The sequence below is a fragment of the Sus scrofa genome, chromosome 2 (genome assembly GCF_054392235.1).
Source record: "Sus scrofa isolate SSC_HxYL_T2T_F1_AM1 chromosome 2, Sscrofa_HxYL_maternal_Yorkshire_Landrace_v2.0, whole genome shotgun sequence".
Lineage (NCBI taxonomy): Eukaryota > Metazoa > Chordata > Mammalia > Artiodactyla > Suidae > Sus > Sus scrofa.
In genome coordinates this window covers 90,129,703-90,148,154 of record NC_139384.1, presented here as the reverse complement: position 1 = coordinate 90,148,154, position 18,452 = coordinate 90,129,703, and the positions used below count along the sequence as shown (strand labels likewise).

The 18,452-nt window shown below is 41.0% G+C and overlaps 1 protein-coding gene across 12 annotated transcripts in view; it reads right to left on the bottom strand.

The window, feature by feature from the left end:
- The window catches only part of LOC102160361 (zinc finger protein 354A), a 58,012-nt gene that overhangs the window by 35,576 nt on the left and 3,984 nt on the right, over positions 1-18,452 (bottom strand). For 5 of the 12 annotated variants that reach the window (XR_014837986.1, XR_014837989.1, XR_014837985.1 and 2 more), the window contains 4 exons: positions 16,171-16,297; positions 15,182-15,277; positions 2,863-4,491; positions 1,519-1,686 (listed from right to left, as the gene is read on the bottom strand). Coding sequence is in view for 7 of the 12 variants with exons in the window: in XM_021084345.2 (XP_020940004.1) it covers positions 2,927-4,491; positions 15,182-15,277; positions 16,171-16,297 (1,788 nt within the window). In the remaining 5 variants the exon portion in view is untranslated. Of the gene's footprint in view, positions 1-1,518; positions 1,687-2,352; positions 4,492-14,890; positions 14,976-15,181; positions 15,278-16,170; positions 16,298-18,452 lie in introns of those variants that run through there. The other 7 variants (XM_085013686.1, XM_085013687.1, XM_085013684.1 and 4 more) reach the window with 2 other exon arrangements.

Sequence of the window (18,452 nt, the reverse complement as noted above, 5' to 3'; positions counted from 1 at the left end):
TTTAGCTGTTAGTAGATACTGGTTTATATCTGACTTTCTATCATTTTTTATTTGAAATGAACAGTTTCATACTGTGGAAAAACTTGCAAAAGGATTTTTTTCTCATTTAATAAATACCCAATATTCTGAAAATTAATCATCAAATTTATGCTGCATTTGGGATTCAAACACTCAAATAAAAAATAGATGATACCAATCACCTTAGGAATCAAAAATATTGACTGTAATAGTCTTATGGCATCATTAGTGCATTTGTCCCTCACTAGACTTAAGTCATAACAGTAAATTGGGCTGAACTGTTGAAGCGGTTGCAAATTAACAAATTAAACTCTGACATGTGATGCAGAAAAGGTGAACTTCACGACTGGCTGCAAGTGTGAGCTGTATTTGCAAGCAACAACCTCCCCAAAGAAAGCCAGAGCTGACCAAGGTTTTGGGAAGCTCGGTCCAAAGCTTGGTGGATTTTCTGAAGCAGAAGTGTTTATGGACTGACGAACTTAGAATTGTGTTAAGAGTGATCACTGGAATAAGGCTGTTATTGGCTGGCAAACTTTCAGAAGTATGGTCCTGGAGTGAGGCATTTGCTGATTGACCTGTTTACAGGCTTAGAACTGTCACCAGTTTGCTGACTCTCAGAACCTGCAGTCTGTCATCAACTTACTTTCAGAAGCATGGCTGTTGTTGCTGATTTTCAGAGCATGTGTACTGATTCACTTATTTCTAACTAATGATGATTACTTGCTTGCAACTTGAGACTTTGGCAAAGGAAGTTTTTCTCTTTCTTTAATATGGAAAAGATTTTCAATTCTCAGTTACCACCCCCAGCTTTGGTCTTTCTTCAGTCAAATATATAGAAGACCCTAAAGAATTGTTCAGATCTTTGTGGAGATACAATTTTCGACTACTGCTGCATTCCAGTAATTTCAGTGCCAACTACTGAAGAAAAAAAAAAACAAACAAAAAACTCCAACTGCTGAAATTGTCATTGGAAAGAAACAGCTGATTATATTAAGGGTAACTTGACAAACAATACAGGATGCAGTTCAAAATCATTCCAGTACATACAGGATATCTAACAATCCTACCTTCTTCAGCATAGCCTTCTTCTCACTCACCAACCTCATTCATTTGCATATGAACACCATGTCATATTTCTAATACATTATCTTGTCTCCTATTCCCCATATATGCAGTCTCTGCTTGAGTTTGTAACTCTCATCCATCATTTGAGTCACAATGGCCCAGCCTTCTAGGCATCAGTCTATACAGATTTACTCAACACCCTAAACACAGCCTCTAGACATTGTTAACAAAACAATGTCCCTTGCCTACTGTTTTTAATTGAAATCATCAATTTCAGGATAAAATCCAAACTCCTTAGCATGGCAAATAGGCCTTTTGTCATCTGGCCTGTGCCTTCTACTCAAACTTTAATATCTGCCATTCTCTTCCTCATTAGTTCCACACTTGAGTTTCATATTACCAAGTTTCACCTTCTTATTTGGAATGCTTGCTTACCTCATCCTCTGAAGAATTCCTATTATTCTTTCAAAACTTGATTCAGTTATCACTGCATTTAGAAGGCTTTCTCTGAAGTCACCAGATTTCTTTGGTTAGGTTCAACCTTTCTTCATTGTGTCCAAATCTCTACAACATGCACTGCAACATACTGTCACAACTATTTGCCTGTTAAACAAAACAAACACATTTATGTATGGTGACATAGCAATTTGCTTTACTCATCCGATGGTCCCTCAACTCCATCCTTTTCCTCCATTCATAGCTTCTTAAAAGCCTGTGTCTTTTTTCTTAAAACTCCCAGTGTACAGACTAATACCTGCCCTAAAGCTGAGCCAAAAAACAAGAAACTGAGTTGTTATAATTATTCCTTTTGTTTTTGTGAATTGACACTAAAGAACAGTGTCAAAGTAGGAAAACCATACTTCTTATTTCATGAAATGATTGATGTACCTTTCAATGTTTTGGCACACATTGGATTCATTAAACAATTTTTTTTTTTTTTGCCATATCTGTGGCATGTGGGAGTAAAACTTCCAACAGCAGTGACAACACCGGTCCTTAACCTGATGTGCCACAGGGGAACTCATTAAACTCATTAAATTACTTTTGATAGCTCCTTCCATTGTGAATTTAGTATAAAATATTTATTTAAATAGCTTTAAAGTTGAAAATTTGCTTGCTTTTCTGTTTCATATATCTAAGAAGATATCTCACAGTGTATTGCAGGTATACTTTCATAATAAATGACTTCAGAGAAAAAAAATTCTGAGAATAGTATTAAGAATTGAGTAGAAATTTTACAACTTACAGAAATTATTAGAAGAACAAAGAAAGATGAGAACAGACTTTTATTTCTATTTTTCAATGCTATCCACGCATAAAGTTTGACATCAGGTCAGGAAAAGGACAAACCCCATAAAGTGAGAGGTAGTTTACAGTTCATCTTTATTTTTTATTTGGTCCTTTTCTCTAAAAAAATGTATAATCTCTTAAACAACATCTTTTATATGCTATTATAATGTTAGTTATAAAAAAAAAGTGTTAACAGTCTATAGTTTAATGAGAAATCCAGTGCACACCTCCACTCATCACTCAGATGTTTATAACAATTACATATGATATGTAGCATACACTGCAGTAGAGAGAACACAACTGTTTAACAAATGCCCAAAGTCAATGTCTCCAGCCATTAATTGTTCATCTCAGGTTATTATAAAAGTGTCTGACAGGCTTGAACACTTTTCACTTTCCTCATTATTACATAATCAAGATTTATCCTTGGAATTTAATACTTGATGAGGACTAAATTATAGAAAGGTTTTTCATATACATTACACTTACTACATCACTCTCATGTATTCTGATGAACTTTGGTTTCAGGCTTTCACACATGCAAACCTACTTTCTAGGGGTTCTCTTCAATATGAATTTTATAATGATTAGTAAGTGATGATCTGTGATTGAAAAGTTTCCCACATGTGTTACATTCATAAGGTTTCTCTCCAGTATGAATTCTCTGATGGGCAATACGTGATGAGCTTTGCCTAAAGGTTTTCCCACATGTGTTACATTTGAAGGGTTTCTCTCCTGTGTGAATCCTCCGATGCTGAATAAGAGCTGAACTTTGGCCAAAAGATATCCCACATTCTTCGCATCGATATGGTTTCTCTCCTGTATGAATTCGCTGATGATTGCTAAGAGATGAGTTACACCTGAACGTTTTCCCACACTCATTACATTTATAAGGTCTTTCTCCAGTGTGCATTCTCTGATGTTGAATGAGTGCTGAACTTTGTCTGAAGGCTTTCCCACACACTTTACACTTACATGGTTTCTCTCCAGTATGAATTCGTTCATGAATAATGAGTGTTGAATGGGAACTTAAGGCTTTACCACATTCATTACAATTATAAAACTTCTCACCAGTATGAATTATTCGGTGTCTATTAAGTCGTGAAATAGAAGTGAAGCCTTTTCCACATTCATTACATCTATAGGGTTTTTCTCCAGTGTGAATTCTTTCATGCTGGATGAGAGATGCACTCTGACTGAAGGCTCTCCCACACTCACTACATTTAAAAGGCTTCTCTCCTGTGTGAATTCTCTGATGATAACGAAGAGATGAACTAGACTTAAAGGTGTTGCCACATTCATTACATAAATAGGACTTCTTTCTGGAATGAATTCTCTGACATCCAGGAAGGGATGTGCTGCAACTGGATGCCTTCCGACCTGGGTTATATTTATAGGGATTTTCTCCAGCATGGATTTTCTGATGTATAAAAAGGCCTGACCTTCGGCTGAAGGATTTACCACATTCTTTACATCTATAGGATTTTTCCACAGTATGTGTTCTTAAGTGCTTATAAAGGGATGTACTGAGAGTGAAGGCTTTCCCACATTCTTTACATATATAGGGTTTTTCTCCAGTATGAGTTATCTGATGTTGAATAAGAGCTGAACTTTGGTTAAACGCTTTTGAACAGTCTTTACATTTAAATAATTTCTCTCCACTATGGTTTTTCTCATGTTTACGAAGAGATGAAGTATTGATGAAGGTTTTCTCACACATACTACAGTTATACCGTTTCCCTGCTGTGTTGTTTTTTTGTTGATTAAGTAAATTTGAATTCTGTTTGAAGCTGTTTCCTTGTATTTCACATTTTGGTGGTGTTTTTTCTCTGGGAACCATCTGTGGCCTAACAGGGACTGACTTTGGGCTGATGTTTTGGCCAGATTCAGTATTTTTATGTTTTCTTTCTACAGTGAGGATTTTATTTTGAGTAGCTGAAACTATCTGAACACTTTCTTTTTTCTCCTGCTTTTTCTCTAATCTGTCTTCGTATATACAGGGTTTTTCTGATTTTAAGTCCCAGGGTCCATTCCTTTTGGATCTTTTCATTATCAGCTCCTGAAATGAAGAATCTTGTGTCTGAGTTGACTTTGTAGTTTTATAACTGCTCTTCCATCCTAGAGGGGAAAGAAGAAAACCAAAGATGTTTCATGTGAAATGGCATTTGGCTACCGGGACTAAATGTACAGAATGAATATTGATGGTATTTAAGTAACGTCTTGGTATCTGGCCAAAAAAATAGCGAATAGAAAACTTAGGAGGGAGTTCCCATCGTGGCGCAGTGGTTAACGAATCCGACTAGGAACCATGAGGTTGCGGGTTCGGTCCCTGCCCTTGCTCAGTGGGTTAACGATCCGGCGTTGCCGTGAGCTGTGGTGTAGGTTGCAGACGTGGCTCGGATCCCGCGTTGCTGTGGCTCTGGCGTAGGCCGGTGGCTACAGCTCCGATTCAACCCCTAGCCTGGGAACCTCCATATGCCGCCGCGGGAGCGGCCCAAGAAATAGCAACAATAACAACAACAACAACAAAAAGACAAAAGACAAAAAAAAAAAAAAAAGAAAGAAAACTTAGGAGATTTAAGCAGTACAGTGAAATAATCAACAGGAGAAGATTAAATAAACCCATTTAAAGAGGGTGAGTGTAAGAGTGACAAGGAGAAATGGCTAATGGAGAATAAAGAAAAGAGATAAAAGGGGAGCCATGAATTAGAAAAGGCAATCTGGAGTCAGAATCCAAAGTCCATGATAAGTATCTTTATGTTATTTCTCTTTGTGTTATCATTCTTTATCTGAAGAGTTTTTTTAAATCTCTTTTCCCTCCTGCCAAACTCCTCTGTATCCTTCAGATTCAGTTCAAAAATAAACTGAGTCCTGTCTTTTTTTTTTTTTTTTTGTCTTTTTGCTATTTCTTGGGCCACTCCCACAGCATATGGAGGTTCCCAGGCTAGGGGTCTAATCAGAGCTGTAGCCGCCAGCTTACGCCAAAGCCACAGCAATGCAGGATCCAAGCTGTGTCTGCAACCTACACCACAGCTCACAGCAACGCCGGATCGTTAACCCACTGAGCAAGGGCAGGGATCAAACCCGCAACCTCACAGTTCCTGGTCAGATTTGTTAACCACTGCGCCACAACGGGAACTCCAACTGAGTCCTTTCTTGACTGTGAGTTTCCAATAGTCGATTCTTCTTATTATAGACACTTACCATAGGGCTAAAGATATATACACACACACACACAAATATATTCTATAATATATATGTAATTATATTTATCTATAGTTAAATACATTTCACTTTCCTTTTCTACCCTAAGTGTTCTTTGCAAGCAGATAAGCATACTCTATTAACCTAGAGATCCTCCTAATGGCAATTGAACCACACACAAAATATGTGTTTTATTAATCTTCCTTAATTACTTACATAGTCTTAATTTAAACAATAAACAACTCTCAATTACTTATATATTAACTTCACACACATACACAACTCACATAGAAGTTGCCTTCTAGGACAGTACATTACACAGATAATGGGACAGTTTCAGAGTTAGTATGAAAAGGAAGGCATTACTTAATTTATCTACAGAGGTGCCACAGGTAGGCATGACATCAAAAGTTGCAAGACAGGAAAGCAGCCTTGCTCATGAATCAAGCAAGCAGGGTAGAAAAGAGTCAAAGATCAGCAATATCACAGGCATAAATATAAAAAGAAAAAAAAGGGCTAAAATAACAACATGGTAAAGAACAGAATTAAATTCAATAAATATTAAAATTGGGTAAAGATAGGATTCACTGATTATTAAATTTGGCCAGGGGAATATGTGTGTGCATACATACAGTTTGGCATTTTCTTCTGCACTAGAGGTAACCATTTAAAGGGATCCTTTGCATCTCATTATATTTGAGATTCCTATATGATAGTCACTTTTTGCCTGTGTACACATTCCCCATGCTTGGGAATACATAATATATTCTGCTTTTCCTTTTTCTTCTATCAGTGTTAACACCTCAGTTTCCTTCATAGATAACTTCTTCTGTTCCCCCTTAAAAATTTGGTATTCCCAGGGGATGTGCTTGGGTTATGGGATGGAAATCCTGTGAAACTGGACTGTTATGACTATTAAAAAAAAAAAAAGATTGGTATTCCCTAGAGTTTGAGATCCCCCCCATTCCACCCTCACCTTTGACTAATTTTATATGCATTCATCTTTACTATTTTTTCTGTTCAACACTTTCCCAGTTCCTTATCTATCTAATTCTTGGTAAACAATCAAGCTTCAATAACATTATTTGGGCAGAAGTATAGGAAGCAGTCATAAAAATGGAGTATTTTCCCTGTGAACATCAGTCATTTGTTCTAGGTTACTAGATGTGCTGGGAAGAGAACAGCCAAGATTCCAAAATTTTGGACTGTTGCTTAAAAGGCAAAGTTAGAGACTCTGCCTTAGGCTTATATAAGACTGCAGTTTTTTTTTGTTTTGTTTTTTTTGTCTTTTTGCCATTTCTTGGGCTGCTCCCACGGCATATAGAGATTCCCAGGCTAGGGGTCGAATCGGAGCTGTAGCCACTGGCCTACGCCAGAGCCACAGCAACGCGGGATCCAAGCCGCGTCTGTGACCTACACAGCTCACGGCAACGCAGGATCGTTAACCCACTGAGCAAGGGCAGGGACCGAACCCGTGACCTCATGGTTCCTAGTCGGATTCATTAACCACTGTGCCACGACGGGAACTCCTGACTGCAGTTTTACAACCAACAACTTCACTAGAGCTCAGGTACTGAGCTCAAGAACCTAAATGGTACTCTGTTTCTCATGCTTTACTGTTTGTTTCCTCTTATGGTCTCCTAACTAATCTCCCTGCCTCAAGTCTTGCTCTCTGCCAGTTCAGTCCCCACCCTGTAAGCAGAGTAATCTTTATTTATTTTTTTTTTCCTGGCCTTGTCCACAGCATGCTGAAGTTCCTAGGCCAGGGATCAAACCCACGCCAAAGCAGTGAACCAAGCCACAGCAGTGACAGAACCAGTGCTTCATCACTAGGCCACCAGGGAACTCCTGCAGGTAATCTTTTTAAAATCTACATCTTACCATGTTGCAAATTTCCTTAAGATCCTCCACCTTATCTTCAATGACTCACATATAAGGTCCAGAGTACTTAATATAGTGAATAAGGTATTTCACCTGGTCTGACCTTTGTCCACTCTGCACTCACCTCCCTCCTCTGGCTTCTTGCCAGGCATGCTGAACTACACACAGTTTCTGGAATATTGCATGTTTTTATCTTATTCTTTATTTGTGCATATGCTGGAGACATTCTTTCCATTCACAAATATTTACTATGTGCCTCCTGTGGGCCAGGTAATATTCTAGGGAATGCAGAGAATGTGATGACTAAGACAGAGTTCCAGCCTTTAAGGAGCTTAGACCTTGGTTGTGTGTGTGTGTGTGTGTGTGTGTGTGGTAGGGGTGGGAGGGACAAAGTGACAAATAATAAGTAAATGAATTTAAAAAAAATACAAACATGTGAAGCAAGAGCTTCCCAGGCAAAGGAAGCAGCAAACACAAAAGTGTGGTGACTTAGAGTACACTGAGCAAAAGAAAAAATAGCAAATAACACTGGAACAATAGATAGAGGCAAGTCATATAAGTCCTCATAGGTCATGGTAAGAATTATGGAATTTTATTCTAAATATGATGGGGATTTGCAGGGCAATTACATGCTCACTCAAGCTGGCTACAGTGTACAAAATAGATTGTTGGGGCACAAGTGGAAGCTGGGAATGGAGAAACCACTTAGGAGGCTCCTGTGGTCACGTAGGTGAGAAAGGGGGTAGAGGTATATGGTGACTGCATCTTCACCATATACTAACAGAACTGGAAATGCTGGTAGACTGTATGTGGGGTGCTGAGAAGAGGGAATAAAAGAGTTAAGGATTCTCCAGGTTTCCAGCCTGAAAATGATGAATGCTGATACAAGTCACTGAGAAGACTAGGAAAAAGGGCAAGTCTGTGGGGCTATTCTGTTTCAGATGTTTGTTATGGCTAAGATGACTTAATAGACACTGAAGAAGATATTGAAACAGTCAGTTGTATATATTATTTGGAGATATTTTTAGATTACTTTGGAAAAGCTTAGAACTACATTTAGGTATTTAGGAGTCAAAGCTGTCAAAACTATAGTTAGGTATTTATTTAAAGCTGAAGAACTGAAAGAAATCACTTAGGCACTGCAATATTAGGGTCAAGGAAAGGAAGAAAAGCACAACTGGAGTATGGTGTTCCAGAAGCCAAAGGAAGAAAGTACTCCAGGGGGTGTAAGTAATCATCTTTGGCAAATAATTTAAGAACTAAAACTTCAGCCCTGATTGTGCCAAGCTGAAGACTGCCTGGGATTTAATAAGTACTTTTCATGGCATAGTAAGGAAGAAAGCCCCAAATGGAGTGCACAGAAGAAACAATGGGAGGTGAGAACATAGAAATATCAGGTATAGAAAAGCTTTTGAAAAGTTTTGTTTAAAGGAGAAGAGAGAAATAGGACATGGGGAGTTTATATTTTTTAATGGAAGTGTTAACAGCTACAAGGGTCCATACCAATACTGGGAGACTCACCTCAACTCTGCTTCAAGTGCCAATTCCTTAGTCCAGAATTCATGTTTCCCAGTGAAGGGGACACGAGTCCTGGATTGTGGAATCCTAACTGTTCCTTCTGATTTGTTTAAAGTTTTCTACAGGCCTACAAATTTGTCTCCTGCAGTTCAACTTCTGCTCTGTCCCAGAATCAAGTCTGGGCCTGAGCTACCTCATTAACAAGGTTATGACTTAGGTGAGAAGTTTAGAGACCAGGTGATCTTGCCAGTGACCACCACACCTGACTAGTTCCTGTAATTAGATCTAGATTTTCCTTTCTTGGTGCTTATGACACCCTGGGAGTCTCCTTCAACCTTCTCTCCCTAGATGATTTGATCCACTTCCACACCTATCTGAATGACTATCCTGCTCCCCTCAAAGTACAGAGCTTTTTTTCCCAGCTGCTTGATAGACTCTCCAAGTATCTTTCTTTTTAAATTCAGTTCCTCCAAATGTGAAAACTTCCCTGTGTATTCCAGTTCAGAATTATATCATAATCACTTCAACTCCTGTGCCATAAATTCTTGGTTTCATCTCAGAGTCTTCTTTCCCCTGCATTCCAAGCCTAATCAGTCATCAAAATCTCTTAAATCTCATCACTAAGATGTCTCTAACAATCATTATTAATATATCCAAGTTCAGGATCTCCTTACTCTATAATGACTACCACTACTGACCTTCAATTTGATCCTCTGACCCCAACTTCTCACCTTTCCGTATTATTTCATATCTAATTTACCCTCCTTGCTATACAGAACTCCTCTTATTATTTCAAAATTGATTGTTCCTCATTTAATTCACTCATTGGAATATTTAAAAAGCACCTACAACATGTCAGGCTCTATCCTAGGCCCTGTGATCCATAAGACATTCCTGACCTGGTAATGAAAAGAAGCAGTTAACTTCCTTAAGAAGTTCAGGGTTTGGCATTAGAGACAAAAAAGGAGTAGGCAATCACATCATGATGTGATCATTTCTAAAACAAAAACAGACAGGAATGGATGCAAATGTGAGCTTAGAACAGCACCCAAACTACTCTCAGATAGTGGCAGGTGCAAGCAGGGAAGATTTATGGGTGGTGATCAAAATTTGGGGGAAGAAACATCTAAAGTGGGATTTTAAAGGATTAGCCATAGATTAGATGGTAAATTTAAGCTAGCTTTATAGATCTACATGTTCCCCACCATATCCTATAGTTGGGCAGATTCAAAATTATTCCTATAAAAACATTACATGCCTTTGCATGTCTCACAAGATCTTTCAGAGTCAGAAAATTGAGGGAGCTACAGGTTGAGAATCATACATAAACCTCCAACTGTGAGATAAACTTGTTGTTTAAAGCCACAAAGTTTGTGGTACTTTGTTGGAGTGGGCTGAGAAAACTTACACAACTCGCTTACATCTTTTCCATTAGAGTATGCTAAAGTAAATTCTGTATTACCTCATCAATAAACATTTCAGAACACATCTATCAGAGAACTCTACCTGTAAACATAACCATATACTTTAATTATACCCACCAAAATAAACATTAATTATCTGAGGTTATTTTTGCCTATAAGATATTAAATGTTCTGTACCCAATTCCAATATGAGAATGTTCTCCACATCAATGATGAGCAATTCTTAGACACCAACCAAGTATCCTACAATTCAGCTCAATTCTGACACTATCAGTGTCAGATCACACAGGTTAAGGGCTTAGTTCTACAAGACTGCCCCCTGCCTCCTTTAGACACTAGCAATAAGCCCAGGTTATCTGTACTTCTGACCAACTGGCTATAAATCAGAGGTTCTCACAACCCCTTCCTTAGGTTTGATTAATTTGCTAGAATGGCTCAGGGAACTCAAAGAAACATTTTGCTTACTAGTTCACCAGTTAATTATAAGAGGATATGACCTAGAAACAGCCAGATGGAAGACAGGCATAGGGCAATGTACAGGGATAGGGTATGGAACTGTTAAGCCCTCCCCCAGTGCACCACTCTCCCCAAATCTCCATCACATTCATCAACCCAAAAGTTTTCTGAACCTGTCCTGGGTTTTATGGAGGCTTCATTACATGAGCATGATTGATTAAAACACTGGCCACTGGCAACTGGCTGCTGGTACTCCCTTGGTGGAGGTCAAGGGGTGGGACTGAAAGTTTCAACTTTTGGGCCGCTCCCACGGCATATGGAGGTTCCTGGCACCCCCTTGCTGGAGGTCAAGGGGTGGGACTGAAAGTTTCAACTTTTTTTTTTTTTTGTCTTTTTGCTATTTCTTGGGCCACTCCCACAGCACATGGAGGTTCCCAGGCTAGGGGTCGAATCGGAGCTGTAGCTGCCAGCCTATGCCAGAGCCACAGCAACCCGGGATCCGAGCCGCGTCTGCAACCTACACCACAGCTCACAGCAACGCTGGATCCTTAACCCGCTGAGCAAGGCCAGGGATCGAACCTGCAACCTCATGGTTCCTAGTCGGATTCGTTAACCACTGCGCCACGACGGGAACTCCTCAACTTTCTAATCATATGATTGGTCCTAACAACCAGCCCCAAGGCAGAGTCCAAAAAAAACTTCATAAATACAACAAAGACATCTTTGTAGCACTCATCACCTAGGAATTTCTAGGGTTTTAGGAGCTCTGTACCAAATACATATTTACTAATATCATAGATATATGATATTATCTAATATCATAGATATAAACCACTAAGGATCTTTATTCAAACTACTGTGATTTAAAGGTATTTGAGATAATTCTTCTTTATGTGACTAAGCTACCAATCTGAAACACAATTAGGGTCATCTATTTCCTTTTTCTTTCAATATTTATGGAAAACTTTTTCATTTTACTCAATCCTGTTTTATAATTTTATAAAATAGTTTATGGTTTCGTAGTCAACATTATAAAAACTAAGATACCTTATAAAATTCTATATTCTATCCTTGTTCTCTTAATCATTTTTCTTTTTCTTCCTTCCCTTATAGGTAACCATTTTTATTGATCTTTTTATTTTTATTTTTAAATATAAGCAAATACACACCTTTTCTTTTTTGGTATCTCTTCCTTTCTTAGATAAAAGTACTGTTCTCATTGTCCTGTTTTGCACTTTTCCCCACTTATTAATATATTACACCATGGTGGAATTTATAGAGGTGCTCCTCATTCCTTACAGTTGCAAAGAATTCTATTGTGTGAATGTACCTCACTTTATTCAACCAGATTCCTTTGACAGGCAGTTGGATAACTCAAATATTATATGGGTACATGACAAAGGCATAGATTTTTTTTTTTTTTTCTGTCTTTTGTCTTTTCAGGGCTGCACCTGTGGCATATGGAGGTTCCCAGGCTAGGGGTCAAATCAGAGCTGCAGCTGCCAGCCTACTCCACAGCCACAGTGACGCCAGATCTGAGCCACGTCTGCAACTTATACCACACTCTCAGCAACTCCACATCCTTAACCCACTGAGTGAGGCCAGGGATTGAACCCGCAACCTCATGGTTCCTAGTTGGATTTGTTTCCACTGTGCCACTATGGGAACTCCAACAAAAGTATAGCTTTAAACCAATATCCATATTGCTAATTAGCAATCATAGTGTTTATAAAATTCTAGCCTAAATTAAATCCATTGGGCTAACATCATCCAAAGCCACATACAACCAAAATCATCTCTCATCTGCAGCCAAGAAGAGAGGCAGCTGAAGGCCTTAGAACTACTCCTTAGAAAGAGAGGAGGTTCATCCCATCCAGAAGGTCAGCTGTGATGTCCTTACTAACTCCAGACACCCACTCAGAGTTATTCCTTCAGGGACAAACATGAGCAGGACTCAACACCACCACTAGGAAGCTTTAGGGTCGCTCTGGACAGCTGTGGGCTCCAGGCATACTTTCTACTCTACTGAGCCCAGGAAGGGGGATCCCCATGGATCTGAGGCTCCCCGAGGGGAAGGGAAAGGGAAAGGGAACAATTCTTCCTTCTCTTCCTTGGATCTTTCACTCAGACTCAGCCCACACCTGACAGGCTGTGACCCCCCCCCCCCACTTCCTAACCCTTCACTGCTTCCAGGCTGCCCGTGTCCTCTGTGCACTTTGTGGTGGTCACAGCCGTCCCCACAAAATCAGCAGAGTTCTCCCAAAACTCCCCAAATCAGCAGAGATACCCAAGTATGGCTTCCCCCTCACCTTGTATGGGGAAGAAAGTGCTCCCCTTCACAGATGGAGACAGCCTGGTCCCAGACTCTCTGCTGGGCCCACATCGGGAGGGGCCATCACTGGCTCCTCTGGATCCCATGACAGCCTCAGACAAGCCCTCCCACATCTGTGCCAACTGGCTCCACGCTGCCTGCAGGCTGATCCTTGCAGAACATACCTGTGCCTGTGGTCAGGCAACCTCAGTGCCTCAGAGGCTGTGCCCGGCTCTCAGGCACAGACCAGGTGCTGTGACTGGGTTCCTGGCTCAGGGGGATCTGGTCCCTGCCGCCCTCTCTCTGCTCCTGTCTCCCTGTGGCTTCCTCCCTCCAGACTCCGGCACACACCCTTTCCAGTGTGCGAAGGCTTCTCACATCCAGGGAGCTGGCCTGTCCTCAGGGAAGCTTTGCCCACACCCGCCCTCCTGTTCCAGGTCCTCACGGCCCCGGGGCCCTCCCCTGAGGTCCCCACCACAGTCTGTCCTTCCACACCCCCTGTGCCCTCAGCTGGGCTCCAAAAGGGCAGGACCTGCGTCCTTCAGTCCAAGGCGGCACCACCAGTGCCCGGCCTGGAACTCGCTCCCCATTTATCACAGGACAGGAGAGCAGTGGGTAGGGGTTCGAGCCTGGCTCCCCAGAGCCTAGGCCTCCCCGATTCAACACCTCTCAGCCCCCATCTTCCCCACAGCCTCTGCCATTTCTCTCCTCTGATGGCTTCTTCTTGGGATCAGCCACAGATTCCTCTTCCTTAACCCACCTTGTAAACCTTGAGGTTTCCTGGGACTCTGTCCTCTGCTCGTTCCCTCACCTGCTCAGCTCAAGGCTTCAAATGCACATCTGCACTGAGGGCTCCCTGACCTCCTCATCGAGTTCCAACCCCACACACCCTCCGGAGCCTCCCACCGGCACCTCTACCCACATTCCACTCACCCCTCAAATGAAACCCGTTCCACTCCCAATTCATCCTGTACCCTTAACAAGGGGCCCTTCCTCTGCCCTCCTGAACCCGCTGCACTTTCCTTCCTCCACGCCCGGGGTTATAGCATCTTGCCTACATCATGCAACAATCTCCACACGGTTCCCACCTCTACTTTTTCCTCACTTCGAATCTAAGCCCAACGATGTGACCATTTTTACTAAATTCAAATTACACAATAAGGACTTCAGGAATATATTTTCGGTGGAAATTTAGAAACATCCCATGTAAATAAAGTCCCTTTTCATCACTCCCGTTCTGGACTTCATTCTACACGTAAGTAGTTACCAGCTTAGGTGTCCCCTGCCTTTCCTCTTAGCACTTACACACACAGTATGCATACAGACGAACACCCGGCGAGATTTTCTTTACACAGAAATGGTGACAGGTCATAATAAGGCTCCCTAACTTGCTTTAGTTCTTCCCATGCCTTGGAGTTCCGCCCACATCAGGGCTCTTCTTTCTGACAGTGGCGCTGTGTGCCAGCCTAGGGGTCCTCAGCTTCATTAGCTATGCCTTTACTCAAGGACATTTAAAGTGTTTCAGACTCAGACCAATTTTTCTAAAATATCAAGGACCATACAATTCTGTTTAAAATCTGTGAATTGTTTCCTGTCATCCACGGATAGTTCACATCTTCAAGAACTGTACCAAAGCACTTCACAGTATTCCTCCACCCCCCTGCCCTGCCCCCCCGCCCCAGCTTTCTAATTTCATTTCCCTCCTCATCTCTTTCCCACATACCCTGCACTTCAGTCAGGATGAATCATCTCCAATTCCTTAAACGCACTATGTCTGCTGAATGAATACATGAAAATGTATCCTTTCTCTGAAACAACAGGAAAGAAAGAGAAAAAGTCCTGAGAGAACCACTTGCGAATTGATTACCAGAGACCAAGACGAGTCTCATGATGGGACCTAAGCGTGCCTACTCCACCACTTCCTGAGGACCTGCAGAAACGTCCCTACCAACACCTCCAAGCCGCACCCCAGCTCCTTCACCACCCTCTGCCTGCAGAGTCCCCACCCACTCACCTGGGGAGAAGCTTCCAGGACTTTCTTTCTCTACCTTCCAGGGATCTTCTCCTTGCTGCAACAGGGAGATCACCTTGGGTTTGGAAAATGGGAGTCCTGGTCACAGTGAAAAAAAAAAAGAAAAAACGGACTTGATTTTGCTTTGACACTTAGAGGTATCCAGATCTGAGTGGAAAACTCAAAGGACGATACAAAGAACTTCTGTGGGGTGCCCAAGCTGTGCCCCTACGATGTGAGGCAGTGTGTCAGGGAAGAGCTAGGAGTGATATAACATTTAATTGTATGTTAGTGAAATATGGTAAACATACTCCCTTGAGAGTGTCATAAGCTTTCTATAGAAGAGGAAATACGTATAGACTGTCAAATGTTGTTAAATGTATAAAGTATATTAATATGTGTAAACAACTATCTATGGAAAGGATTATGTACCAAGTAGCTTGTTTAAAATGAGAAAACAATATCTGACTCCCTTTGAAAGATGGCAGCAGTGAGCAAAGTATGGGACATAGGCTAAATCTAGGCCACAGTGTGTTTATGTATGACCCTTGAACAAAGAATTGTTGAAAAAAAGACAGAATATGTTACAGAGACCACATGTGTCCGCAAAGCCTAAAATTTTATTCCCTGGCCCTTTACAGAAAAAGTTTGCTGAGCCCAGAAAAAGAGAATTGGAAAAGGCAAAAGAAGAGAACAGAGGAATGTTCTCTGCTGAGATGAGCAAACACATCACAGAACAAGCACAGTGCAAAGATGCTGCCTGAACCAGGAAGGAATATCTCACGTGCAGCTCTGTGCACAGTCCCTTCCATGGGCCAAATCTGTGCCTATCGGGGGAAAATATTTGGCAGATTTATTCACGAGAGCCAATCTGTACTGAGTTAAGGCAAAACTCAGCTCAAGTTTTGATGCCCCATAGCTTTCATGTAGGGAACCAGGTGCTGAGTTATCCCCATCTCCGAATTCTGTACCTACAGGGGAAGCATCCTTACCCAGTGAGACCAGGTTGCTATAGTTCTCCAGCATCACGTCTTGGTACAAGTTCTTCTGAGAAGGACCCAGCTTTCTCCACTCATCTCGTGAGAAGAGCACAGCCACGTCCTCGAACGTCACTGTCACCTGCAGAGACAAGCCATCCCAGCTCACCCAGGACCACCCACAGGGTGAAGAAGGTGGCAGTGGGGAGGAGAAGGGCTACCATGGAATGCTTCTCTATTATCCTAGCTCCTAAAGGTTCCAGGCCATTTGCTGAAGGAATAACTGACCTGTGATGAATATATATTGCGTAGCCGGAAGGATGAACCAGGCCCTGTGTTAATCACTTACAAGAGACATGTGCAGGTATTAAGCCCATTAGTAGGAGTGTTCATTAAAATCACTCTTCTAATGGCAATTTGATAATACACATTGAAACCTTTAAAATGTGCATATTCTTTAACTCTCCAATTGCAATATTTGTTTTATAATGAATCGTGCACAAACCCGCATATGCAAGGACATTTATCATGATGTTAGTAGCAGTAAAAAACCAGAAACAACCTAAATAATCACTCACAGAGGCTAGGTTAAATCTGTGTGCTCCCTGAAACATGAGGACAATAATAATGGAAACTAAATACATAATAATGGAAACTAAATAATGAGAAATTTACTCACTTATTGAATGATATCTTTAGGCCAAGTAATATTCCTAGAGCTTTACATTAATCTTTAGTATAAATTTTTATTTTATCTTTACAACAACCCTAAGAAGGTACTACTGTTGTCACCATTTTACATAAGAGAAAAAGAAAAATTTATCCAAGTCATACATCTAGTATGAAAGAAAAACTCACTCCTCCTGGGGGTCTCCTTTCTCTCTTCCCTCCCCTGTTTAAAAAAATTTTAGAGCTTCATCTGGGGGATATGGAAGTTTCTGGGCCAGGGACTGAATCTGAACCATCACTGTGACCTATGCCTGCATTGCAGCTGAGACCTACATTGCAACTGTGGCTATGCCAGATTCTTTAACCCACTGTGCCAGGCCAAGGATTGAACCTGAGCCGCTGCAGTGACCAGAGCCACTGCAGTTGGATTCTTAAACCACTGCACCACAGCAGGAACTCTTCCTTCCCTTTCGATTCAATATTACTTCATTTCTGACACCAGATGTGGTGGGGGAGGGGTCCTTCCACACACCAAGCAATTGTGTGACACCAGCTGGGTTCCATAGTTAAACTCAATTCTGACATCTGGAAATGTGTCAGATCCCACAGATTAGGGGCTCAGTCCCCTAAGACTAGCTGCCCTTCAATGCCAGTCACAAGTCCAGGTTGTTAGCTATGCTGCTGACTGCTGACTATAAATAGGAGATTTTCAGGACCCCTTCCTTCTGATTAATTTGCTAGAGTGGTTCACAGAACTCAGGAAAACATTTACTTACTAGATTAATGGTTTATTATAAAAGAATGTAACTCAGGAAGTGGCAGATGAAAGAGAGGCACAGGGCAAAGTATGTGGGAAGGGGAGCAGAGCTTCCACACTCTCTCAGGATTCGCCACTCTCCCTGAATCTCTACATGTTCATCAACCTGGAAGAACTTTGAACCCTTTGGGTTTTTATGTAGGCTCATTATACAGGCATGATTAATTCAATCACTAACCACTGGTGATTACTCAACTTCATAAGACAGTGGTGGATGGGTACCAGGAGGTTAACAAAAGGGGGTAAGACTAAACGTTCAAGCCTTCTAATCAGGGTTGGTTCCCCTGGCAATTAGTCCTGAGCCTTAGGTGGGATCCAAAAGTCACCTAATTAACATAAACTCTGATGTGGATGGAAGAGTTTTTTCATAAATAACAAAACAACCATTTTGCCTTTATTGCTCTGAAGTAATTTCAGGAATAAAATCCAAATATTACTAATCACTTAGGAAATCACAAGGGTTTTGGAAGTTATGTACCAGGAACAGGGACAAAGACCAACTATAGATGTCATATTATAAATCACAGTATCACAGCTAGTCAGTGGTAGAGGTGGAACTCCAGTCCATGGATCATCCAAGGCTCCATTCCTAACCACTCTGCAAAACTGCCTCTCAATGCCTACCTCACAGGGTTGAGAAATAAATGAGATAATCCATACAATGGAGATGAACAGTAGTGGTAGTAGCACAATGTTAATGTATTTAGTGCCAATGAATTATATGCTCAAAAATGGTTAAAGTGGTAAATTTAATCGTATGTATATTTTATCACAATAAACAAGTTAAAATGGTAAAATAAATACATATCTA